We start from the raw sequence: 27,968 nt of genomic DNA on the forward strand, positions 1-27,968 counted from the left end.
ATCAGTTCTCTGAACGTAACTCAGCTGAGGTTCTTCTCTCTGCAGGCAGGGCTTTAATATGGGATGTCCTAAAGTTTACTGGTAATTAGTCAAACCTTTATCTGCTGCAAACACAGAAACATCTGTGTTTTACCACAGTAGATATTTATGTCCAGTGATGGATGGAGCAAAGTGAAGTTTACCAGCAGATGGCAGCAGAGGATAAATTTTCAGAGTTCAATGAGCAGGAGAGTCAAACTGATTCTAGTTCAGGTTCCACATTCAGGACCGGACCAGTAAAACCACAGCATAATAACCTATAAATAACCACAACTCCTAATGGTTCCTTTGTTTTAGTGCAAAAATGTTCACATTTAAGGAATTATCTTAATACTAAACATCACGAACAACCTGAAATTTATGAAGAAAAACAAATTCAGTTTCATCAACATTCAGCCTCAGTTCATCATTTCCACATTACAACTTCCAGATCACAGAGTGTCTACAAAGAAACACAACATTTAGTCACCTGGAACTGAACCATAGAGGATTTACTAGAGGATCAAAACCACAAAAGTCAGACAACAAAAAGACAAAAAACAACAAAAATGACAAAATATTACAAAGATGACACAAAAGAACGAAAGCAAGACAAAATGAAAAAATGAGACAGGAAACAACACAAAAAGACAAAAAATTAGACAAAAAAGTAACAAAGCGACAAAAAAAATCGACAACACAAGCGAGACAAAAACAAGAAACAAAATGACACAAACGATACACAAAACAACGAAGCACAAAATGACAAAAATAAGATGAAAAACATGAACCAGACAAAAAGGAAACTCAAAATGACAAAAACATGAGACAACAAAAATCAGTCAAATAACAAAAACAAGACAAAAATATTACAAAAATGAGGCATAAAACAACAAAAATAAGAAACAAAATGACAAAAAATGATACAAATGACACGAAACCAAACAAAAAAATAGAAGTTACAAAGCGACAAAGAAATGAGTAAAGAGAGAAAACAACAAAAATGAGACAAAAATTTAAAAAGCGAAAAAATGACGAAAAAGACACAAAACAACGAATTAAGAGAAACACAAAATGACAGAAAAAAGACAAAAAACACCAGTGAGACAAAAAGAAAGCACAAAACGACAAAAACATGAGACCAAACTCAGACAAAAAAAAGACAATCTAGTATTTTACTTTAGGATCAAAACAACTTGTCATGGTCTAGAAATTATTTTGAATTTGTAGTTTTACTAATTTACAATCTGCAGTTAATGTCTTCTCTGGAATTTTTACACTTTGAGGGCCGGATTGAACCCTCTGGAGGGCCGCTTTTGGCCCGCGGGCCGCATGTTGGACACCACTGCTCTTCAGGGTCTCAGGTACACCAATTGCTCTTTGAACAAATCATTCGTTAGCAGCCAAAGTATTGCAAAGCTGAGGAACCTGCAGTGTCTGTTTGGATTGTTAAGGTTTTATGGACGTTTACAGACTAAAGGTTGGTCTCAGGGTGCTTTCACACCTGTTAGTCCGCTAAAGTGGTTCGTTTGGACCCAAAAGTTGTTACAATGTTGCTATTTTCAACTGGTTCGGTTCGCATTCACACCAGTGTTTTCGCAGGTGAACCTACTCCAATTAATGTTATATCTCCCCCCAGTCGTTTGGCGGCGCTGTTTACAAAACAAGGCGTTTACGATGACGTAGGTGTACGCTGATTGGCGTAAAATTCCCTGTGCAGGTTGCTACGGAAGCTCCCGTAGACCAAAAAGTCTGCTGCGCCATCAAGTGGTCCGAATGGAGACAGGTTTGTGTTCTCACCAGGAGCGAACCGAACTGGAGTTCACATAGAAGCTGACCGAGACCACCTCCCGAAGGTGGTCTCGGTGCGGTTCGTTAGTCCGAACCAAAAAAATCTGGTATGCTTTCACATCAGCCCAAACGAACCGTACTTGCAGGTGTTGCGGACTCCAGTCCGCTTTAAGCGGACTAAAAGACGTAGGTGTGAAAGCACCCTCGGTGACATAAAGACTTGGTTTATAGGGTTAGTCTCTTGTACACATGTACTCATGTGGCTATGTTTGTGAGGACCAGCATGGTTTTAGAGCTATGGAGGATGTCTGTGGACAGTGAAGACAGGCCTGATGTGCAGTGGAGGAGGACAGGGGAGGAAATAGCCTGTTACACATCAGTAATTCAAAAGTTTACCTTGTACCAACCATGACAGATTTTTAAAGATCACTTCAGGCTTACACAGAAAAAGTTATTATGGGCTGAGTCTCAAAAGTTCCTTCTCCCCACTGGACAGCATGTTTGAATGGGTTCCACCTGGTCTATCAGGTTCTGTTTGGTTGTTGGTCTGGTCAAACTGTGAGGTGCCCAGTAGATAAACTTCCTGCTAGACCAAAACGCATTCCACTCCATGGCTCAGAGTAAGGATGGAGAAGCTCCTCTTTCAGAGTCTGAGATTCGTTTACAGGTCATTGCTCTTTGAAACACAGGAGAAACTGGTCATCAGGAAGCTGAGGTCCTTGGCAGAAGTTCCCTCTGGGTGCAGAAATGGTGGCAAAGGTCCAACAAAGGAGGATCCTTCAAAGACTCGCCTCTCTCAGGACGTCCATCTGGACTAACTGAAAAAACCAAGGATCTGATGAGAAGGCCGAGGGTAGAAGACACCAGTCATGGTGGTGACTCAGTCAGACGCTGAAGAACCTTGGAGAAGATGTTTAAAAGCAGATGAACAGGCATTGTGGGGAATCAGCAGGGAAGTTACTTTATGACGCTTTTCCACCAGCATCTACTCTACTCGACTCTACTGGGTTTGTGAGGTTTTCCATCAGGACCTAGTACCTGGTACCAGCGACTATTTTAGTTCCTACTGGGCCGGGGTTCCCAGCGAGCTGAGTGGATCCGATAATGTGACGTCTACAGAGTGCAGGCCACTGATTGGGCAGGGAGTGATGACACACCAGAGCGATGCCTTCACCAAAACCGGTGAGTGTTTTATGGCAAACTTTTACGTTACTTATCCCACTTTAAACAAACGAATATAAGTTAAACGTAACGCTATTGCTTCTTGTATGCAGACAATAAGCTAGCTAGTTAGCCATCAACGCTAATTCCGTGGCCGGGCCGCCGTGCTACAACGACTCCACCCGTGATGAGGTGGTACTCAATGTAATGGAAAACCACCTAAAGCAAGTCGAGTCAAGCTGAGTAGATGCTGGTGGAAAAGCGCCATTAGTGGGGCGACTGACTGGCACCCATGTGCTACTGGTGCCTGACCATCGCCCAGCTAGTCCCATCACTATGCACCTTAATCCAAGCATGTAAAACTAGCAGAAGCTTGTGAAGCTTCTGATGATGTTTCCTTCAATCTGAGCCTCCATCAAAATCCACATTCATGAAGACGGAGACCTTTCCAGACTAGGAGGGTACATATTTGATTTGAAGCTAACTAATAGGAAAGGAGAGATTCCATGAAACAGAAGACACCAGACTGACATACTGGGGGAAAAAAACAGTTTTATTGAGGCTGTACAGACTTTTTGTGTTACCTCTCTGGCTGATGGTCAGTTAAAGCATGAAGTAGCTCCTTGGAGCTCCTGGATCAGGTCTGTAACCTGACATGCAGCACATAAAACCAGCCTGTAGTTCCCTATGACGACATTCAACAACGTCCTGCTGATTTGTGCTGCTGTGCACAATTTTGCTGTAACTGTGGCAACAAACTGAACTGAACAATATGGCATCATAATTTGGACAATATCTGACTTCAAATGAACAGCTCTAGAGTCCCAGAACTCCATTTATCAGCCATTTAAAAATCATTTCAGTTTTTTTTTCTTCCATGTTTTGGGTTGAAAGTTCTTTAATAGTTTCCTAACATGTTGTTAAATATGATTAAACAGAGACTCAGATCACTAAAGTTATCTTTAGGTTTAGGGGGAAATAAAACCGAGGTTGTTAAGAGACCAAAAAATACATTTAAAAAAATTATCAAAGGTACGATGAATTCTGTTGTGTGAGGAGAACACTAACCTATATCTTGGTCAATATTTCTGATCAATGACCAAATTTAAATAATTCTGGACTAACATGGAATTTGGGGTTATATTTAAAAAGTAAAACATAAAAACAACAACAAAAAGAACATATTCAAGCCAATAGTCTCAATGTATTTATAAAATTCAGATTATTATTGACTTTAATATCTGATATCGGTTGAGGTTTTGAGTTTTAAATGTAAAACCAGCCCTGAAACAGAACGTTTGGACTTTACTGTATAACAGAGTGGTTTGTTTTGGTGCAGCAGGATGAAGTATTATTATTATGGCAGAGCTTTGGAAGTTCTGGAAATATTAACATGAAATGATTATGTGTGGCATTAAAAAGAATTTTTCTTTTGCTTTTTAAAATGTTCAGTGTTCTACAATGAGAACGCTTGTCCTATATTTGGAAAGAAAACTGCATTTTAAGTTTGAACTTCATCTGATTTCCAATGGAAACTAAACGGTCCTTGTTGAGATTGTTGATTTTTGACCAAAACCATTTGATTCTGTTTAATGAACACACTTCATTTTAATAGTAGCAGTTAGAGTCTTCAATATCTGATGATTAGAAATATGTCTTCAAAAACGTGACAGTTTTTGTTAGAATAGTTGTGTCTGTACTTTTATTTTTGATGAGTTAAATCAGTGATGGAGACGTATCATCTCTGTAAAACATACAGGAGCTGCAGTCATCATCATCATGTAAGTCTCAGGAGAACATTAGCACCATTTAAAACAATCTGAGAATATCAGGTAATTATTTACAAGTTCATATCAAAAATACACTGCAGGTTTTAGAATAAAACGCTTAATAAATCCCGTAAGTCTTTAAAAAGCCTTTAGATCTGCCTAGTGGTTCTATTAACATCTCCAAAATGCAGAACAAGCAGTTAAAAAAAACACTTAGAGTTACAATTTGATCATGTAGGAGAATGCTAAAACTAGAGAATACATTTATACTGATAACATGGAAAACATTTATTGATAGCAGATCATCTAATAATCATGTAGTTCAGTGAGACTGTTCCTCGCGAATCTTTTTCAGTCACATCATCACCAATGAAACAGGGACAGTTTCATCTGTAATCACAGCGGTTAGTAGTTCATCATCCTTTATATTAAATAGAACTGAGTCAGATAGATCTGTCTGAAGTAGAACCACTTTCAGCACCGTTTGTTTGGTGGAATTCAACGACTCAAAGCTGTCAAACAGACGTGACATGGAGTTCTGATCTGGTTGAAATTCTTCATTTTAACCTGAACAGAACATCCTGCTGAACTAAACAACAAAAAGTCTTTCTCACAAACCTTTAAGGCATTTCTCTAAATGTCAAACATTTTCCAGACAATAGATCTGATTGTTTCTCACACAAATCTGTACGAAATGTTAAAAAAGACGAGTAAAAATAAAAGCTATAAACAAAACCTGAACTTTTCCATTCAGTACCTTTTTTAAAAAAAAAATCTCACCTGCTGTCTGGAGAAAATCTGTCATTTGTCTTTTTTTTCTTTTTTAATTTTGGACTGAACTCCTAAAGAAGGAGATTAGAAGCAGATAAAACCTGATCTCAGTTCAGTGGTTCCAGCAGTGAAATCATGACGTCATATATCCAGAGAGGTTTAAACGCGAGACTCTGAATGACTGCAGAAATGTTCACTTCAAGTAAGAAAAGTAGAAAACACAAAGAGATCCGTTAGTTGTGTTCTGTGTCGTATCTCCAGCAGCAGCTCAGGGGTTCCTCTCCTCACACCGACCGTCAGCAGCGTCCGGACAGCGACAGGTGAAGCCTCCGAGTCGCGGCAGACACAGGTGAGAACAGCCGGCGTTGTTGGAGCAGTAGTTATAGGCTGGAGAGGAGAGCGGAGTTAGCAGGTCTGGACACCACAACACACTTTACAAAGACAAAAGGCATTTTTCCACCAGCATCTACTCGGCTCTACTGGGTTTGTGAGGTTTTCCATCAGGATGTAGTTCCTGGTACCAGCTACTATTTTAGTTCCTACTGGGCCGGGGTTCCCAGCGAGCTGAGTGGAGCCGATAATGTGACGTCTACAGAGTGCAGGACACTGACTGGACAGGAAGTGACGACACACCAGAGCGACTCCTTCACCAAAACCAAACCTGACATTTTTTAAAATATACTGGCAACAGCGATGGTGCGCATTTACTTTGAATCTGACCAAAAGCCATAGACGGAGCAGCAGGTTTACCATCGCCTCCATGTCCATTGTTGTGTTGCATTGTGTCTGATTAGAACCCAGGACGTTCTATCTGTGATGCTCCAGGGGTAACCAGTGGCTAGACATGAAACTGATGCATTCACATGTTGTCAGGTTAACAGACAGGAGTCCAATGTTGTGACTCAGTCTGCCTGCTAAGGGCCAGTGATGGTCAGGCAGCTTTGTATATATATATATATATACACACACACACACACACACACAAAATAAACAAAATATGGTCAAAAATCTATTCTGGAAAAGAGTCTTCCAGCAATCTTCAGAGTCTGATGTTAATAAAGTTTATTCGATACAGAGGCTGGAAGAACAAACATGAGAAAAACTGACTACACAAAGCGTTACATCGTCTTTTATACCGATGCAAACTTCATCTAAACACTCCTCCTCTGTTCTGGAAGCCACAACCCATCGTCTTAAGACCCAATCAGGATATATATGATGTAATCTTATCAAAAGTTAGACCACCTCCTGTTTTTTATTTCTGCTAGGTTAGCATTGATGATCCTCAACAGAATTAGACCTGTCACTGACGATCTACTCTGCCCGGGTCAAAATGGATTTAGGCATTCTTGGTCAACTACTACACTCATCCTAGCTCTTAGAAGAATTGCTGAGGAGGTACTAAACCACAATAAAAAAGCAATACTGGTTTTCATTGAAGGCTTTCGACTCAATTGACAGAAACGAAATGTTCCAAATTCTACTGGCTTATGGAATCCCTCCTCCTGTTGTTGAAGCAATTAAAGTTCTGTATGTGAACACTTCTGCGGTAGTCAAGACTCCTGAGGGCAACACAGATCTCGTCTCCATAGACACCGGAGTTCTTCAAGGAGACCCTCTAACTCCTTTCCTCTTCATCATCTGCTCAAACTGAGGAAGGCAATCTGCCCTCCGATGGACTGACCCTAAAGCGTCGTAAAAGTAGAAGACACCCTGAAGAAGTCCTCTCAGAACTTACATTCGCAGATGACATCGTCATCCTGGAAAACCCTCTCAGTGAACCAGAAGACCTTCTGCATCGGGAAGAGCAAGAAGCAAGACTGATTGGACTCTTTCTGAAGGCTGGAAAGATGAAGTTTATGCACCTTAACCCAACATCTGAGGAAACATTCAGCACTAGATGGGTCAGAAATCGAAAATGTTGACAATTTCCTAGATCTTGGAGGCTCCACCAACACAGAATGATATAGAAACAAAAACTGTTAAAGCTTGGTGAGCATTAAACTCTCAAAAATAATTGATGGATCTTATACCAGAATGCTACGGATGGTACAAAACATCTCCTGGAAATCACACCTCACCAACAAGTCGCTATACAGCTCACATCCACGCTGCTCAACCATCATTAGATAACGTAGACCAGCCCTGGATGGGCATGTGGAGACACAACGAAGCAGCTGGTCGTTGCTATGGAAACCTGATACTATCAGAAGGGCTGGCAGGCCGAACACAACATTAAGGAAGGTTCTAGAAGAAGACAGTGGTCTGGAAGGCAGAGAACTTCTGACTGCAATGCTGGACAGAGGGAGCCGGAGGAAGAACTTTATTCATGTCACTGATTCCATCAGATGCACTTGACTGTGACTGAGGTTAGCCTTATTTCTGCTTCGCTCAGCGTGACCTTGGTTTCAACTCACGAGTTCAGACGAAGAGACGGAATGAACTTCCTGCCTTATGTCTTATGTGGGCTTCATGGGCTTTCCACAGGATTATTTAGTGTCTTCATAACTTCAGTGGACACGTTAGGTCTTCCAGTCTTATCATTGTTAGCTCTTAAATTTGATTCACACATCCTATATGTCTGATTTTATCATTTGTTCAACCTTAAAATGCCACAACACCAAAAGGTGCTTTAGAGGCAGTGTTCATTTTTCATGCAGCTGGAATGTGTTACTAGAAATGCTCCTTCTTGCTCTTAGATCAGTCATGTGGAGCTTTCTGTCATGTCTTTTACCAAATCTAAGTCCTGAACTTGCTAAGCTCAGGGTTGTGAAGTGAAATCATTTTCTGGGCTGAAGTTGTTGAGTTTAACACGAAACTCCTCGTAAAGAGAAGCGCTAGTTAAAGATACGAGACTCTCACAATGTTGTCATGTACACCTACACTATCAGTCAAAGGTTTGGACACACCTTCTCATTTAATGTTTTTTCTTTATTTTCATGACCATTTCCATTGTATCTGAAAAAGGTTCATTATGTCTTCTAATTAGTACATTAGTTTTGAGTTCTTTTGTTCAGACATAGAATGATTAGAACAATGTTGACTACCTTGCTTGATAGTTTCGGCAAGAGCTCTCGCCTTGCTCAGAAGCGTCTCACTGACAGCGTGACGTGTCAGCCGGCAGATTTTGACAGGTGGCATTTGAGGCACACCCAGTAGAGTCGCCAGATTCGCCGGGCCAACCACACCCACGCCATAATGGCATGTCGTGGTGAGCCCAACGGACCCAACCATCCCACCAAGCATGCCGCATCCCCCGCCGTCCTATTTCCTCTGGAGTATGGGGTCCCAGGTGTGGGAGAGCATGAAGCCTCCCTCATCCCTGTTCATGGCTCTCTCCTCCCGCCTCCTGATCTCCACCGCCTCCTTCATCCAGCGTTTCAGTTTGTCTTCCTCCGTTCCAATGATTCTTGCCCCATCCCAGTCTATAACATGGTTATGTCTTTTGCAATGGTCTGATATTGCAGATTTGAGATTTTCCTGTAGTGCCTTTTCTTTTTGTGATCTTGAGTCGTGTTGCTGTTTCCTTCTCGCATTCCTTCTGATGTTCTTTTTTGCTTGTGTACAATGTTCTCCCTGTCTCCCCGTTGTATGTGTTATTACAAGATTTGAATGGTATTTCGTAAATGACATTGCACTTTTTCCTGCTCGATATTGTCTTTTGGGGTGCACTAGTAGTTGTCGAAGTTTCATGTGTGGTTTTATGGCGGTGCCTACGTTGTGTTTTTTCATGGTTCCTTGGATGGGTTCGGTTATCCCCCGGATATACGGTAATGTGACTATGGTTTTATTGTTCTTTGAACTCAAAGATTGTTCAAAATTATTCAATTTGAATTAAAAAAAATACCAACAATGACTCAAAATCTGTCTGTTCTGTTAGATTCTTTGCTTTGATTCCTGCTTTGAACACTCTTGGCATTCTCTGGAGGAGCTTCATGAGGTTCCTGGGTAGTTCCCAGATGGTTTTTCGTAGGTTTCAGGGTAGTTCCTCAATGGTTCCTTGCCATTTTCCGAAATGGTTGACTTTCAGTTCTTAAAGTAATGATGGACTGTCGTTTCTCTTAGCTGATTGGTTCTTGCCATAATATGGATTCTAACAGTTGTCAAACAGGGCTGTCAGCTGTGGACCAACCTGACTTCTGATGGTCCCAACCCCATTAAGAAGGCAAGAAATTCCACGAATGAACCTTGACAAAGAACACCTGTGAAGTGAAACCATTTCAGGTTCTACCTCATGAAGCTCATCCAGAGAAGGCCAGGAGTGTTCAAAGCAGGAACCAAAGCAAAGAATGTAAAATATAAAACATGTTCTAACTTATTTCACACTTTTTTGTTTCCTACATAATTCCAGATGTGTTCATTCATAGTTTTGATGCCTTCAGTGAGAATCTAATGTAGAAAGTAGTAAAAACAATAATAAGAAGGTGTGTCCAGACTTTTGACTGGTAGTGTCCATTAAATGTCTGGTTTGCTGGTGGCTCAGAGTGTAGAAACACAGCTACAGATATATGTAATGGTGGCTTAGGAAGTGAATGAAGAGTTCATCATCGACAGCTGAAACTCGTTCACCCGTTCATGTTCCAGACTAACCTGTAGGTGAAATCGTTTCCCAGAACTCCCTGCTGCTGTATAGTTCAGGGCTCAGAGCCAGCTGTGAGGCTCCATGTCCACAGCTGGCTTCCCTGAGGTCCTGTCGGTCTGGAGTTCCCACGCTTATAGCTTTAAAGCTCTGGAATCAATTACTACACTTACTGAGCCAAGTTCTGCTTCCACCGCCCTAAACCCTGATGATCAGACCATCCAGTCCCACAGGAGAACATATAGAGCTCCACCAAATGACCAAAAAGTTTGTTCTGTAGTGAAAATAAATGGAATCCAGGGCTTTTAAATGTATCTAAATACTTCTTATATCACAATATCGATACTGTATTTTCACAGCTAACAATTAGCTCTACAAACTGATATTACTGGTAGTGTTTCCCAGCAGTTATAAGTCCTTTCTAATTCTGTAATGAGTTAGATATGGTGTGAAGTGACTGATATATCTGAAAGTCCTCCATGACAAACAGAAGGATCTCAAAGAGGCAGAAAACATTTTAGCCTTTTCTTCAGTGACTTGAAGTTAAAAAGCTTGACTGTTTTAACTTGTTGGGGCTTTGTGACATCCTCTATACAGATCACCTTCCTCTTCACTGGAGCTGGAGCAACATGTCAGCAAAGGAGATAAACTGCATAGAAACCCAACACGACTACTAAAGTACCTGCAGGAGGAAAGTTTTTTTTTTTTACAGGATCTGCTTTATTTTAGAGAGATTTCTGAGTAAGACATGTAGAATAAATTGCTTTGGGTAAAATATTCTAATCTTGACTTTAGATTTGGTTGATTTTTTTAAAAATTGAACCCTTAACAGGTTTAAATTTTAATTTTAATTTAAACCTTTAGCAGGTAAATTTATTGAGAACTAGTTCTCACTTCGATAACAACCTGGTCAAGAGGCAGCACACAACAAGATGAACAACAAAAGCAGGTTACATTTACAGCAAATCAGACAGTATTACAAAAAGAAAATACACAAAGAATTTTAAAAATAGAAAGGCTAAAAAGGACTGTTAAAAACAGAAAGGCTGAAAAAGGCTAAGAACAGGTGCAGTGGTCCTGAAGTGTTTCTCGCTGTTTTTTTAAATGACCAGAGTGATACGTATGAGAAGAGTTTTAGGGATTTTTGTAGAGAGTTCCAGTCATTAGTGGCAGAAAACTGACTGAGAGTGGTAGGAACTTTGGGAGTGAGGAGGTGAATGAAACTGTTGGAACGCAGAGTACGGGTGGAGCTATGAACGGTGAGTAACGAACATAGATAAGGTGGTGTTTTACCAAGAAGGGTTTGGTAGAGGAAGAGAAACCAGTGGCATTGTCTACAGGAGTGTAGAGATTCCAGTTCACCAGTGGTGGGTGTTGGAAGGAGCTCCGGTAGCAAAGGCGGAGTGGTTAAATGGGGTCTAGTTTATGGAGAAGGGTTTTTGAAGCGGTTCTATATAACATGTCACCATAATCAAATATTGGAAGGACTGACATTTTAACAAGAAGAGATTTGGCAGAATGCATGAATGAAGATTTACTGCGGTAGAAAAAGCTGATTTTGGATTATACTTTGGAGACAAGAGTACTGAAATATTTTTGGATTGAAAGTGAACAATCTAGCCAAATTCCCAGATATTTATAGCAAGACACGAATTGAATTTCAGTGCCGTTCAGTGAAAGAAGTTTGATCAGGTTTTCGATTTGTGGAAGGTTTCTGTAGACCATGCATTTGGTTTTGCTGTGTTTAGTGACAGAAGGAGATCGGAAAAGCCGTGCTGAATGTTGTTGAAGCTAATGTGTAGCGCAGACAAGGCAGTGTGGATGGAATAACTAGATGTATAGATAATGGTGTCATCGGCGTACAGATGGATGTGGCAGTTGGCTACGGCATGGGTTATACTATTGATGTAAATGTTAGAGTGTTGGACCAGCTATTGAACCCTGCGGAACTCCTTTGTGAATTGGTAAAGGGTCTGATTTACGTGACCACATATCACTTGGTTTATTAATAGAACCCTGGAAAGTTAAAAACAAACAAAAAAAAAAACCAATGACTCTTCCTGATTTACAGACTCTGACAAGTGCTGTGTCTATAGTGGAATGAAGTAATGTTGCGCCACAATTTCATCATTTTCAAATGAACGGGTCTTAAAGGACCAGTGTGTAGGATTTAGTGGAATCTAATATTCAAACCTATGTTTTCATTTGTTTAGAAACACCTTTAATGATGCTGTTTTTTGGAATCTGATCCAATAATTAACAGGCTTATAATCGATGGATTCTTGTGCTAATTGCCATAAAATCACACATACTGAACACGGTGGATCTGCTTTGTACACTCTGTATAAAAATAAAAGAATAAATAACCCAGATGGTGGTTTTAGGGGGAGTTATGCGCAGCTTCCTGGACCTCACAGAGTCCAGAACCAGAACCTGTGCTCACCAGCAGCCCTTCTTCACAGCAGAAAAAGCACATATGAAGTAAAATAAGTGAATAAGTGTACTAGTGGTTGCAGCTGTGGAACATCTGGACCTTCTGTAGATTAGATCCGATTAGAGATTACAAGAGATAGATGCTTTATTTATCCACATGGGGAAATTCAAGATAATACTCAGGACAGATGAGGAAACTGTGTACTAAAGAAAGTGCATTTAACTGGCAAATCATGCTGGTCGAAGACATAGAAAAAGTGCCAAAAATGTATTTACAAAAAAGACGCAAAATTGTTAGTATTCATAATATAACAGAGTATTAGAAAAGTACAAAAAGGTACAATGTGCAAACAGAACTAATAATAATCTATGTCCTGCTATAACATGTCTGCTATGTCTGCTCTGCTGTAGTCTGCAGTCAGTGACGCCATGTTATGTTAGGTTGTCATACTTCCTCTGCATCAGCTGGTAGGAGAGACGATGCAGAGCGAGGCTAATCATGCTACCAAAAACTAGAGGCGCTTTTCCATTAGCACCTACTCGACTCTATTTAATATAATATAAATATAATAATTACATATCCAGTTATTAGATTTATTGGTTGCTCCTTATCTCAAATAACTGGAAGAAATCTAAAATGCAGCCCAACCAAAGCTGGGATCTTAGGAGGCTAATGTCTACATAAAGTTAAAAAATAGGCCTACACATAATCTGCATGAGGCAATAGAAGTTCCGTTCCATCAGACTTAGAACTGAAATGAAAATATGAAGCAGGAGGGAGTCCAGATGATGGTGTAGGAGCAGAAACATCAGAACACCTTCTGACAGAGAACATAGACGGACTGGAATCTATCAGCTGACTGAGGGTGAAGGTTCACCTGGACAGGTAACAGTCTATCACATGTTCACCTGGACAGGTAACAGTCTATCACATGTTCACCTGGACAGGTAACAGTCTATCACATGTTCACCTGGACAGGTAACAGTCTATCACATGTTCACCTGGACAGATAACAGTCTATCACAGGTTCACCTGGACAGGTAACAGTCTATCACATGTTCACCTGGACAGATAACAGTCTATCACAGGTTCACCTGGACAGATAACAGTCTATCACATGTTCACCTGGACAGGTAACAGTCTATCACATGTTCACCTGGACAGGTAACAGTCTATCACAGGTTCACCTGGACAGATAACAGTCTATCACATGTTCACCTGGACAGATAACAGTCTATCACATGTTCACCTGGACAGGTAACAGTCTATCACATGTTCACCTGGACAGGTAACAGTCTATCACAGGTTCAGCTGGACAGATAACAGTCTATCACATGTTCACCTGGACAGGTAACAGTCTATCTCATGTTCACCTGGACAGATAACAGTCTATCACAGGTTCACCTGGACAGGTAACAGTCTATCATAGGTTCACCTGGACAGGTAACAGTCTATCACAGGTTCAGCTGGACAGATAACAGTCTATCACATGCTCACCTGGACAGATAAGTCTATCACATGTTCACCTGGACAGGTAACAGTCTATCACATGTTCACCTGGACAGGTAACAGTCTATCACAGGTTCACCTGGACAGATAACAGTCTATCACAGATTCACCTGGACAGGTAACAGTCTGTCACAAGGCTACACATAGAGACAAACAATCACACTCACATTCACAGCTACAGACAATTTAGAATCACCAATTAACCTCAGCATGTTTCTGGACTGTGGGAGGAAGCTGGAGAACCTGGAGAAAACCCACACACATATAGGAGAACATGGAAACTCCATGCAGAAAGAGATCCGAACCAGCTGTGAGGTGACAGTGCTACCCGCTTTACCACCGTGCTGCATCAGTTTTAAACCTCCCTGACTGCTGCTGCTCCTCCACTTTACCAGGTGATACTAAAGGATGAGACGTTTAAAGAAGTTCTTCTTCCTGTTCTGACAGGGATGGAACAGATCAACACCTGACAGGAAGTTCACATTTTCAAGTGGCCCAGATCTAATCTAATAAAAAAACGTGGTTTGTTTCCACTTCTATTTAGTAAGAAGCAGATGTGGATTTGTGTGCAGATGAAACAGATGAAACACCAGACCAGCTGCAGTGTTTCCTCTAGGAATTTTTTCAGCAGCGGCAGCAGGCTCCCTGCTCCCTGACGTGATGTCACTTTCAAGGCTGCGCTCTCGCGAGTAATTAACGTCGTATTAACCTCTCAAAGAGTAGATACTGAGCAAGGTAGTTATCTGTAGTTTACCTTAGTACTCATGAGTACCAGACACAGTGCAAGACTGCTGTGAAGGTGGAGACATGCGGCGGTGGAGTATTTGCGATGATTAAAAAAAAAAAAGAAAAAAAAGAAATTTGAAGGCGCGGCGGCTGGGCGGGCCACCGCTGAAGAATGAATGTAGAGGAAACTCTGAGCTGTTTCCTGCTGCTGGGCTGAATATAACTAGACTCCATCCTTCCACCTCACCCTCTGATGATCTCTATGTGTTATCTGCTCTGGATGGACCGACAGGTAAAGAGCAGTACCTTGAGGACACTGTGTCGGCGTCGTGGTGATGCCGTAGACCCGAGAGCGTTTCTGAGGCAGGAACTCTTCAGTTTCCCTCTCAGACTGACGGTCCACGGCCACTACTGCCTCCCTGTAGAAGAACCAACCATAAATCAGGTAAACACTTCAAGGAGACCACAGGCTGAGGTTTGATCAGTGTCAAATTAACACTCTAGTTAAACACCCTGAGGACTTTTACAGGACAGCTGGAGATAAGAGCGTTTACAGCACTGGGACACGGTTTATTTAAAACCCACTCAGACGTCTGGAAATGGGAAGAAACACCAAGGGGCTACAGCTGAAGCATTGACGATATAAACCACTCCTGGACTGGAGAACCTGGGCTGAGGAGGAAAACAACATGTCCAACGTCCTCATTTCACTAATAATGTATAATTATTATATAATTATATATTAATTAATAATGATCAATATAATTACACAATAATGAGAATAATTTGGAATCATAATTCTATTAATTATTTACTGAATTTGTGATTTCCATGAGCTATAATCCCTGATCATCAAACTTAAAATGCCTGAAATATTTGACAGTATGTGTCTATATTAAATAAATGTTTATTTTTTTCAATGAAATTACCAAAATAAAACAACCTTTATCATAATGTTCTTATGTAGATTCAAAGCTTCAACATGAGTCAAAGCTATGCAGAAACAATCATCAATGTTATTCCTTTCAAACATACCAATCTGTGCACTAAATTTTTCCCTGACAGGCACCAGAGCCCTTAAATAAAGTCAGTGTGGTACTCTAAGACTCTTAAATAAAGGCAGTGTTGTGCTCTAAGACCCTTAAATAAAAGCAGTGTGGTGCTCTAAGACCCTTAAATAAAAGCAGTGTGGTGCTCTAAGACCCTTAAATAAAGGCAGAGTGGTGCTCTAAGATCCTTCAATAAAGGCAGTGTGGTGCTCTAAGACCCTTAAATAAAGGCAGTGTGGTGCTCTACGATCCTTAAATAAAGGCAGTGTGGTGCTCTACGATCCTTAAATAAAGGCAGTGTGGTGCTCTAAGACCCTTAAATAAAGTCAGTGTGGTGCTCTAAGACCCTTAAATAAAGGCAGTGTGGTGCTCTAAGACCCTTAAATAAAGGCAGTGTGGTGCTCTAAGACCCTTAAATAAAGGCAGTGTGGTGCTCTAAGACCCTTAAATAAAGTCAGTGTGGTGCTCTAAGACCCTTAAATAAAGGCAGTGTGGTGCTCTACGATCCTTAAATAAAGGCAGTGTGGTGCTCTTAGACCCTTAAATGAAGGCAGTGTGGTGCTCTAAGACCCTTAAATAAAGTCAGTGTGGTGCTCTAAGACCCTTAAATAAAGTCAGTGTGGTGCTCTAAGACCCTTAAATAAAGGCAGTGTGGTGCTCTACGATCCTTAAATAAAGGCAGTGTGGTGCTCTACGATCCTTAAATAAAGGCAGTGTGGTGCTCTAAGACCCTTAAATAAAGGCAGTGTGGTGCTCTACGATCCTTAAATAAAGGCAGTGTGGTGCTCTTAGACCCTTAAATGAAGGCAGTGTGGTGCTCTAAGACCCTTAAATAAAGTCAGTGTGGTGCTCTAAGACCCTTAAATAAAGTCAGTGTGGTGCTCTAAGACCCTTAAATAAAGGCAGTGTGGTGCTCTACGATCCTTAAATAAAGGCAGTGTGGTGCTCTACGATCCTTAAATAAAGGCAGTGTGGTGCTCTAAGACCCTTAAATAAAGTCAGTGTGGTGCTCTAAGACCCTTAAATAAAGGCAGTGTGGTGCTCTAAGACCCTTAAATAAAGGCAGTGTGGTGCTCTAAGACCCTTAAATAAAGGCAGTGTGGTGCTCTAAGACCCTTAAATAAAGGCAGTGTTGTGCTCTAAGACCTCTAAATAAAGGCAGTGTGGTGCTCTACGATCCTTAAATAAAGGCAGTGTGGTGCTCTTAGACCCTTAAATAAAGGCAGTGTGGTGCTCTACGATCCTTAAATAAAGGCAGTGTGGTGCTCTTAGACCCTTAAATAAAGGCAGTGTGGTGCTCTAAGACCCTTAAATAAAGTCAGTGTGGTGCTCTAAGACCCTTAAATAAAGTCAGTGTGGTGCTCTAAGACCCTTAAATAAAGGCAGTGTGGTGCTCTACGATCCTTAAATAAAGGCAGTGTGGTGCTCTACGATCCTTAAATAAAGGCAGTGTGGTGCTCTAAGACCCTTAAATAAAGTCAGTGTGGTGCTCTAAGACCCTTAAATAAAGGCAGTGTGGTGCTCTAAGACCCTTAAATAAAGGCAGTGTGGTGCTCTAAGACCCTTAAATAAAGGCAGTGTGGTGCTCTAAGACCCTTAAATAAAGGCAGTGTGGTGCTCTAAGACCCTTAAATAAAGGCAGTGTTGTGCTCTACGATCCTTAAATAAAGGCAGTGTGGTGCTCTTAGACCCTTAAATAAAGGCAGTGTGGTGCTCTAAGACCCTTAAATAAAGGCAGTGTGGTGCTCTAAGACCCTTAAATAAAGGCAGTGTGGTGCTCTAAGACCCTTAAATAAAGGCAGTGTGGTGCTCTAAGACCCTTAAATAAAGGCAGTGTTGTGCTCTAAGACCTCTAAATAAAGGCAGTGTGGTGCTCTACGATCCTTAAATAAAGGCAGTGTGGTGCTCTTAGACCCTTAAATAAAGGCAGTGTGGTGCTCTACGATCCTTAAATAAAGGCAGTGTGGTGCTCTTAGACCCTTAAATAAAGGCAGTGTGGTGCTCTAAGACCCTTAAATAAAGTCAGTGTGGTGCTCTAAGACCCTTAAATAAAGTCAGTGTGGTGCTCTAAGACCCTTAAATAAAGGCAGTGTGGTGCTCTACGATCCTTAAATAAAGGCAGTGTGGTGCTCTACGATCCTTAAATAAAGGCAGTGTGGTGCTCTAAGACCCTTAAATAAAGTCAGTGTGGTGCTCTAAGACCCTTAAATAAAGGCAGTGTGGTGCTCTAAGACCCTTAAATAAAGGCAGTGTGGTGCTCTAAGACCCTTAAATAAAGGCAGTGTGGTGCTCTAAGACCCTTAAATAAAGGCAGTGTGGTGCTCTAAGACCCTTAAATAAAGGCAGTGTTGTGCTCTACGATCCTTAAATAAAGGCAGTGTGGTGCTCTTAGACCCTTAAATAAAGGCAGTGTGGTGCTCTAAGACCCTTAAATAAAGGCAGTGTGGTGCTCTACGATCCTTAAATAAAGGCAGTGTGGTGCTCTAAGACCCTTAAATAAAGGCAGTGTGGTGCTCTACGATCCTTAAATAAAGGCAGTGTGGTGCTCTAAGACCTGCTGGTGGTTTACCTCCTCCAGTCAGTGTAGTACAGAGTCCTTCCAAAGGAGACCAGAGCAAAGGGATACTGGATCCCCTCAGCTATCTGCCTCCTCAGCCGGCGGTGAGGATCCATGCACTCCACCTTCCGAGTTCCTGCAGATCAGCAGAGACCAGTCAGTCAGGACCATGAGAGTGAAGCTATCTCCTCTGAAGGTTCTCCACTGATGTGAAGGAGCGTCTCACCTGCATCGGCCCAGCACAGCTGCTGGTCTCCAGGGTTGAAGGTCAGACCGTTGGGAAGCCCCAGGTCGTCTTTGACCAGGACCGTCCGCTCCGTCCCATCCATGTTGGACATCTCAATCTTAGGCCCGTCTCTGTTCCAGTCTGCCCAGTACAGCCGCCTGAGACCAGCAGGACCAAACTAGTGAGAAGAAGCTGCTGCTGCTGCTGGGATTCTACTAATCAGCCAGTTGTTGATGATGGTGATCAGACTACCCTGCTGCCCCTGAGCAAGTCCTGACCCATATCTGCTCCAGGTTCACCTAAAACACTCCCTACAGCACCCTACTGCTGCAGCTGCTGCTGGATCTTCTTAGCTACTGTCATTATATCCATGAAGTCATTTACTAGTCAAGGCAAGGCAAGTTCAAAGACAATTCAAAGTGCTTTCCATAAAACATTCAGAGCATTACAGTGAGGTGCAGATAGTTAAAATATAGTGTGCAGATTTCACACATGCCTATGCATGAAATCTCCACGCTATCTTTTAACTATTATCTTTTAGCATGTGAAAAGAAATGTTTTAACCTGGATTTAAAAGTGTCTACATCTGGTGAAAGTTTAATCTCCACTGGCAACTTGTTTCATAACAGCTAAATGCTGCTTCTCCATGTTTAGTCTGGACTCTGGCCTGGACTAGACCTGAGTCCTTGGATCTAAGAGCCCTGCTGGGTTTGTATTCTCTGAACAGATCACAGATGGATTCTGGGATTTGTAAGCCATCAGTGCAAAAAAATCTATTCTGTGACTGACTGGAAGCCAGTGTAGAGGTTATAGAAGTGGTGTGATGTGTTCAGATGTTAGTCCTGGTTAAACTCTAGCAGCAGCATTCTGGACAAAACTTTTAATTCTGTTGATGTTTTTGAGTTGGTAAAAGCTGCTTTGGTGACAGCTTTGATACGGCTGCTAAAAGTCAAATCTGAGTCTATTAACACTCCAAGGTTACCAACTTGGTCGGTGGTTTTAAGACAACAAGTCTCAAGATGTTTACGAATGCCAACCCTCTTCTCTTTGCTACCCAACAGAAGAATTTCAGTTTTATCTTCATTTTATTGTACAAAATTCTCTCTCATCCAGGTGTTTATTTGCTCCAGACAGTCAGTCTGTTGAGCTGCTACTACTTTGAATTACTGCTACTGGTACTACATGTACTCACGTTAAAACAACTAGTATTTATTTTCCAGTGAGCTAAAGTTCACGTAGATCCTGACTTGGGTTCAGATAGATTCTGTTTTAGAAACCAATTCCTGCTCTGGATGGTTTATTTTCCATCTCTCACCCGTATGCTGGGTTGGTGACGATGGGTCGGGGGTTGACCAGGTCGGTGTCAAACAGGACCCGGCGGTGGCTGCCATCTAACTTGGAGACTTCTATGGTGTCTCGCATGGAGTCGGTCCAGAAGAGGAGACGGGAGATGTGGTCGATGGCGATGCCTTCAGGACTCTGCAGCTCTGAGGAAGAAGGAACAGACACACGGTAGTTCAGACGATGGAAACATCCATCAGGGAGGACCTGCAGCTCTGCCTCAGCCCCGTCTTCTAGCAGCAACATCTGAGTCCCTGGAGACAAGATGTCTCAACTCTTCTGGGCAGATTCTTGCTCTTCAAAGGATGAACCATTTAGGATGAGCTCTAATATGCAGCAAAAAATACGGGCAACCTTTATTCATGTAGCTACATTTTTCTAATGACGCATTTTTCCTGGTGTGCGGGGTGTGTGGCCTGTGGTTGGGTACTTCCTACGATCCAAACAGTCCTATCAGAAATCTGTTTGTGACAACACACTTGACTCCTGGAACAGAAATTCTAGACCTGGTACTCAATGTTTGCTGCCTGTCAGCTACAGCATGCTAGCAGAGTTAGCCTTTAAAGCTGCTAACCTATAACAGCATCTGGCCTTCCTTTATTCAGACAGGATGGCTTTGTCCTGCGTTAGTCTGTGCAGTTCTAAAATTGTTCATTTACAATAGCAAAGAATTTTATGTCTAGTAATCAATAACAGAATGGGCAGCTTCAGATATGCAAAAAACCTAAATACTCAAATACAACAGTTGAAAACAAGACCACCAACATTCCTCCAGTCTGTAGGGTGAACATTACGTGAAGGTTAGTAGAGATGATGAGTTTGACACTAACCCTCTTCTTCTTGAATCAGTGAGACTACAGAGCAGGACTGAGTGCAGATATGGAGCTACTTATGGGGATGCTGGGTTGAGGTAACTGCTCTGTGGTGTCTGCTGTACCTTTGGTGATGACCGGGATGATGTCTCCTCCACTCAGACGGGCCTTGCTGATGGCCGGTCCAGTGATGTCTGTCCAGTAAACCATCTTCTCCATGCAGTCGTAGGCTACACCAATCACCACCCGGTCCTGATAGAAGACACACATTCATTCATTCATCTGGAGGCCTTTTTGAAAGAGTCTTTTGTGTTCAGTGACAGAATGTGGCTGGAAGACGCCCACGCTCACGGAGAACTTCATGTTCTGCTGCAGATGATTTACAGGCTTCATGAAGGAGAAGAAAAGAGTTTTCATGCTGAAATCTGCCGAACAACAACTGGAGGATTGTTTCATTAGAAACAAGAATGCCCACAAGCAGCTCAAACAGCGACTCCACACATTCTGTAACATCTGATCATAAAAGGACCACAAAAACCCTCCAGACCAGAGATATTCTGACTGCATGTCATGTCTACAAGGGTTTGGTTTGGGTTTAAGCTCCAGTTGAAGGAGTTTTGTAGCTTGGGTCTTGTTTTTGTAGAGTGTCCATCATTGGTGACAGTAATAAGAGTCTCACTCTGAATTATTTGCACAACTAAGGAGAAGCTAATGTTGGTGGTGGAGGCCAGAATTTACTGTAGTTACGTCACCGTGTGCTCAGACCACAGTAATTACTGTATAGAACTACAGCTGTGCATCACTTTAATGTCAAATGATTTAAAACTGTGTCTCTTCTCCATAATTACTGACGGCAAAAACGCTATAAAACTGCTCTTCATTTCACACTGGAGTCATTCAGTCACACATGTTCAAAGTAGAAAGTGTCTGAAGAAGAAGAATGATGCAGAAAGATCTTTTGGTTTTGTTATGTATAAAAACTATCTATCTATCTATCTATCTATCTATCTATCTATCTATCTATCTATCTATAGTCTATCTATAGTCTATCTATCTATCTATCTATCTATCTATCTATCTATAGTCTATCTATCTATAGTCTCTCTATCTATCTATCTATCTATCGTCTATCTATCTATCTATAGTCTATCTATCTATAGTCTCTCTATCTATCTATCTATCTATCTATCTATCTATCTATCTATCTATCTATCATCAGTACAATGCAGTTTTAAGGTGGAAATGACTGCTTGTTTCACTTATAATGTGTCTTCTAGCATATAAAATACACCATATGGACATGAGGAATACATAAGAAAAAGGTCTTTATACATTTTCAAACTGAAAATGGGAAAAACAAAAACTAAATAAAGTAAATAAATAAAAAGTGTTCCAGCATCAAACCACCTCACTTCCATGGCATGCATGTTTTATTAGGAAAAAAAAAAAGACCTCCTGCAGTTTTTCCCCACCTGGTTCCATGTTAGTGGGAGACTGTTAGCATGAAGCTGTTCTTACTGGGATGTGCAGCAGAGGTTTGGCCTCCTCCTTCTTCATCCTGTATCCGTCCAGCGGCAGGTGTTCGATCTTCCCACTCTGAGCAAACAGCAGGTGTGTTCCAGGAGCGATGGGATGGACGTCAGGCCGTGGGGTCGGACCAATGGGAAGAGGAGTCACTGTCTGGTCAATACCTGTGGAGGACAGGAGAGTTACACCAGGAAGTGGATAAAAACATGTTACAGCATAAAATAATTCCTGAAAAACTTATGAGTGGATTCAAATTAGGGATGCAGGATATTGGAATGATGCCGATATTTTCCAACTCATTTTATACCAACGTTACTATTAACATGATGACCCACTGGCAGGTACAAACATATAAAACTACACTTCACAACACATTCACTGGACAAACTTACATGCAAAACGTGTTTTTAGGTAACATCTTCAAACCAAACAGGTGTTATCTACCTGTCAGTGTAGGATCCAGCCCAGTCTTTATTAGCTAATCCCAATGATTGGGGCAAACATCATATGTAGATACTGTTATATTTCTATGGATTAAACTGAATATATAATATGTATGAGTTATGGAGAAAGTGCATCATGATATAGCCAGAAGCATGGGTGTCCAACATGCGGCCCGCGGGCCAAAAGCAGTCCTCCAGAGGCTCCAGTCCGGCCCTCAAAGTATAAAAATTCCAGAGAAGACAATAACTGCAGATTGTAAATTAGTAAAACTACAAATTTAAAATCATTTCTAGACCATGACAAGTTGTTTTATTCCTAAAGTAAAATACTAGATTGTTCATTGTTCTTTTGTCATTTTGTGTCTCATTTTTGTAATATTTTGTCGTGTATTTTTGTCAGACTTTTGTCTCATGTTTTTGTCATTTTGTTTCTCGTTTCTGTCGTTTTGTGTTTCCTCTTGGTTTCGCTCATGTTTTTTTGTCTTATTTTTGTCATTCTGTGTTTTGCTTCATTCATTGTTTTGTGTATGTTTTTGTTGTTTTGTTTCTGTTGCTTTTGTCATTCTTTGTCTTGTTTGTGTTTTTTGTCCATGTTTTGTTGCTCTGTAACTTTTTTGTCCAATTTTTTTGTCTCTTTTTTGTTTTGTTTTGTGTCGTTTGTGTCATTTTGTGTCATTTTGTGTCATTTTGTGTCTTGCTTTTGTCGTTTTCTGTCTCATTTTTGTAATATTTTGTCTTGTTTTTTTGTCTTCTTTAAGGTAAAATCCTCTCTGGTTCAGTTCCAGATAACTAAATGTTGTGTTTCTTTGTAGACACTCTGTGATCTGGAAGTTGTAATGTGGAAACGATAAACTGAGGCTGAATGTTGATGAAACTGAATTTATTTTTCTTGATAAATTCTAGGTTGTTCATGATGTTTAGTAAAAAGATAATTCCTTAAATGTGAGCATTTTCAGAATGGACTTTTTTGCACTAATACTTAGGAGTTGTGGTTATTTCTAGGTCATTATGGTGTGGTTTTACTGATCTGGTCCACTGGAAATCAGACTGAACTGGATGTGGAACCTGGACTAAGATGAGTTTGTCACCCCTGGATTAAAATGTGATTATTTCAGAATATATTCCCTGATGTTTGTATATTTTTCAGTCACATTCCTGAGTTCTATCTGATCTAAAAGTCCATGAATCCTAATCTTTCCTTCTGTCCAGCTCCCCTGCTGGTGTCACTCTGCACCGTCTGATTCATCTCACTTTTATGGGAACTACTTTGAGCGGGGGACTCACACAGAGGCGTGCTGCCGGGTCCGGTGCGGGTGTTGGGGATCTCCTGGCCGTTGGCGTCCACACACCAGCACTGCCCGATGCTCTGGTGGCACTGAGTGGGTTTGTAGGCTCCGTGTTCGTCACACTGGGGGACGTACTGACCGACGGCCGGCCGCGGACGGAAGAAGGAGAAGAAGCCGGAGCCAGAGGAGGGAGCGGGCTGGGAATTCTGCCGGTGGCGCTCACACTGGGTCTGCTCAGGCTCTGAGGATCCACAATAACAGACAGAGTGAGACGTCTGCACAAGACACAGCAGTGGTGACAGAATCTCTGTTAAATCCAGGAAGACTCAGGGTTTCTGGTTCACCCTCTGAACCTCAGTCATTTCAAGTTTCAAATAAAGTCTCCAAAATAACAGCATCTATCAGAAACTGTAAACAGGAATAATAATTAGTTATTAATAATCATTACATTTCCAGCTTTCAGACTGTCTTTGAGCTGACCGTGAGGTGTGCAGCTCCATCCCAAAACTGACCTTAACCACCAAAAAATATTGTTTCCTTGTCTGAAAAAAATCCAGAAATTCAACAAAAAAATTCCCCAAATTTCTGAAAATTTGCAAAACCTTCAGGAAGAAAATTCCAATAATTCCTTAAAAGTTTCACTTTAAAGTTTTTTTTTTTTAATCCACCAAATTTGGCAAGAAAATTCTTGTAAATATTTACATAAAATGAGTAAAAATCTTCCAAAAAATCCTAAAAATATCTAAAGTGATTCCATATATAGCAGTAAAACTTCTAATCTTTTCTTTAAGAACATTCACATAAAAATCAACCAAAATCCAGCAAATTTTGCTGGATTTTGGTTGATTTTTTTGTGAATGTTCTTAAGAAACATTTTTAATATTTCTTTTCTTCCACCAAAAATGTTCAAAGATTTCCCAAAAATGTTGAAAATGTGGACATCAGAAGTTTCATTGTGAAAATATAATTTTTTTCCCACATTTTCAAACTTTAGAATGGGTCAATTCAACTCGTGGGACGACATGAAGGTTAAATATATATTTGATCATAATCACTTTTTAACATTTAAAAGTTTGCCAAAAATAAAATTTTTGCAGCCGATTCGGAAAAAAACTATTCAACTGAATTCTAGTTATGTTTGTGATTTTAGATTACAGTGAAAAATGAGCTAACGGTGAAGAACAATGTGAGAAAAAACACTCAAACTGTTTGGTGTTCCGAGGTCTGACATGATTTTAAAAAAGATCTGCTTAATGCCTTCATTGGAATCTTTATATTTGTAATGACACACCAGGAAATCAAACCTTTTTACTCCACTACCGCTATTAAAACACCGTCAGTCTAAGCTGATGCTAATGCTAGCATGCTAACCGTGCTATGCTATCATCTAAGAACATCATATCTGCACTTTACCACACATATAACTAGTATGACATCATGCCAATATTCTAAATATTGTTACCTGTTGGCATGAAAATGTTAGCATGATTTTCTTTTATTCGACAACAGATACAGTCACACAAATGGAAAATAGTTCAAACAACGTTACAGATTCAACACAATAATGAGACGTACAAAATGTAAAAATACACTGCTCAAATGAACTGTTGTCTAATCCTACTGCATGTTAAAAATGCTAACATTTAGTTATTAATATAACATATGTACAACATGTCAGAACTCTAACATTAGCATGACAGTCCTCAGTTTAAAGCGGTGTCCAACATGCAGCCCGTGGGCCAAAAGCGGTCCTCCAGAGGGTCCAATCCGGCCCTCAAAGTGTAAAAATTCCAGAGAAGACATTAACTGCAGATTGTAAATTAGTAAAACTATAAATTTAAAATCATTTCTAGACCATGACAAGTTGTTTTGATCCTGAAGTAAAATACTAGATTGCTCATTGTTCTTTTGTCATTTTGTGTCTCATTTTTGTAATATTTTGTCATGTTTTTGTTGTTTTTTTGTCTTTTTTTGTCAGATTTTTGGCGTTTGTCTCATGTTTTTGTCATTATGTTTCTCATTTTTGTCGTTTTGTGTTTCCTTTTTGTCTCGCTTGTGATTTTTGTCTTATTTCTGTCATTTTGTGTTTTGCTTCATTCATCATTCTGTGTTTTTTTTTTGTCATTTGTATTGCTAGTCTAGGTTTTTGTCGTTTTGTTTCTTGTTTTTGTCATATTTTGTCTTGTTTGTGTCATTTCTATTATTTTTTTGTCTCATTTTTGTCATTTGTCAATTTTTTGTCACTGTAACTTTTTATCAAATTGTCGTGTCGTTTGTCTCATATTTTGTCATTTTTTTCCAGTTTTTGTCAATTTGTGTCTCATTTTTGTAATATTTTGTCCTGTTTTTGGTAGGTTTTTTGTCTTTTTTTGTCTGACCTTTGTTGGTTTTATCATGAAGTAAAATACCATATTGTTCAGTTTTAGATACCTGTGATTAAAATTAGTAGTTGTGGTGATTTATAGGTTATTATGCTGTGATTTTACTGGTCCGGTCCACTGGAGATCAAATTGGACTGAACCTGGACTAGAATGAGTTTGACTCTCCTGGCTTAAACAGAATCTTTTTTTTTTTTTTTTAATTGCACTTCTATTACAAGTAATTTTTCATTGCATTCTTATTTTATTTTCTGTCTCTCTGACCAGTGCTGATACAGCTCATATTCAGTTCGTATCTCTTAGTGGATGACAGCGCCTACAGACAGACAGCAGGGCGTCCTCATAGCACCTACAGACAGGAGGGTGTCCTCATAGCGCCTACAGACAGACAGCAGGGCGTCCTCATAGCGCCTACAGACAGCAGGGCGTCCTCATAGTGCCTACAGACAGCAGGTGGTCCTCATAGCGCCTACAGACAGACAGCAGGGCGTCCTCATAGCACCTACAGACAGGGGGGTGTCCTCATAGCGCCTACAGACAGCGGGGTGTCCTCATAGCACCTACAGACAGCAGGGCGTCCTCATAGTGCCTACAGACAGTGGGGTGTCCTCATAGCGCCTACAGACAGCAGGGTGTCCTCATAGCGCCTACAGACAGCAGGGTGTCCTCATAGCGCCTACAGACAGCAGGGTGTCCTCATAGTGCCTACAGACAGCAGGGTGTCCTCATAGTGCCTACAGACAGCAGGGTGTCCTCATAGTGCCTACAGACAGCAGGGTGTCCTCATAGCGCCTACAGACAGCAGGGCGTCCTCATAGCGCCTACAGACAGCAGGGTGTCCTCATAGCGCCTACAGACAGCAGGGTGTCCTCATAGCGCCTACAGACAGCAGGGCGTCCTCATAGCGCCTACAGACAGGAGGGTGTCCTCATAGTGCCTACAGACAGCAGGGCGTCCTCATAGCGCCTACAGACAGCAGGGTGTCCTCATAGCGCCTACAGACAGCAGGGCGTCCTCATAGCGCCTACAGACAGCAGGGTGTCCTCATAGCGCCTACAGACAGCAGGGTGTCCTCATAGCGCCTACAGACAGGAGGGTGTCCTCATAGCGCCTACAGACAGCAGGGCGTCCTCATAGCGCCTACAGACAGCAGGGTGTCCTCATAGCGCCTACAGACAGCAGGGTGTCCTCATAGCGCCTACAGACAGCAGGGCGTCCTCATAGCGCCTACAGACAGCAGGGTGTCCTCATAGCGCCTACAGACAGCAGGGTGTCCTCATAGCGCCTACAGACAGCAGGGCATCCTCATAGCGCCTGCAGACAGACAGTGGGGTGTCCTCATAGCGCCTACAGACAGCAGGGTGTCCTCATAGCGCCTACAGACATGGGGGTGTCCTCATAGCGCCTACAGACAGTGGGGTGTCCTCATAGCGCCTACAGACAGACAGCAGGGTGTCCTCATAGTGCCTACAGACAGACAGCAAGGCGTCCTGATAACACCTACAGACAGACAGCGGGGTGTCCTCATAGCGCCTACAGACAGACAGCAGGGTGTCCTCATAGTGCCTACAGACAGCAGGGTGTCCTCATA

The 27,968-nt window shown here is 41.3% G+C and overlaps 1 protein-coding gene across 2 annotated transcripts in view; it reads right to left on the reverse strand.

Moving 5' to 3' along the window:
• Nucleotides 1-3,505: 3,505 nt before the first annotated feature.
• The window catches only part of LOC111567774 (nidogen-1-like), a 79,814-nt gene continuing 55,351 nt past the window's right edge, over nt 3,506-27,968 (reverse strand). For both annotated transcript variants that reach the window (XM_055010010.1, XM_055010009.1), the window contains 8 exons: nt 23,998-24,240; nt 22,262-22,434; nt 20,869-20,995; nt 19,906-20,077; nt 18,591-18,748; nt 18,377-18,500; nt 15,065-15,177; nt 3,506-5,897 (listed from right to left, as the gene is read on the reverse strand). In XM_055010010.1, the coding sequence (XP_054865985.1) occupies nt 5,779-5,897; nt 15,065-15,177; nt 18,377-18,500; nt 18,591-18,748; nt 19,906-20,077; nt 20,869-20,995; nt 22,262-22,434; nt 23,998-24,240 (1,229 nt within the window). In that variant the 3' untranslated portion in view covers nt 3,506-5,778. The remainder of the gene's footprint in view (nt 5,898-15,064; nt 15,178-18,376; nt 18,501-18,590; nt 18,749-19,905; nt 20,078-20,868; nt 20,996-22,261; nt 22,435-23,997; nt 24,241-27,968) is intronic.

Source organism: Amphiprion ocellaris, chromosome 4, assembly GCF_022539595.1.
Source record: "Amphiprion ocellaris isolate individual 3 ecotype Okinawa chromosome 4, ASM2253959v1, whole genome shotgun sequence".
NCBI classification, from domain to species: domain Eukaryota; kingdom Metazoa; phylum Chordata; class Actinopteri; family Pomacentridae; genus Amphiprion; species Amphiprion ocellaris.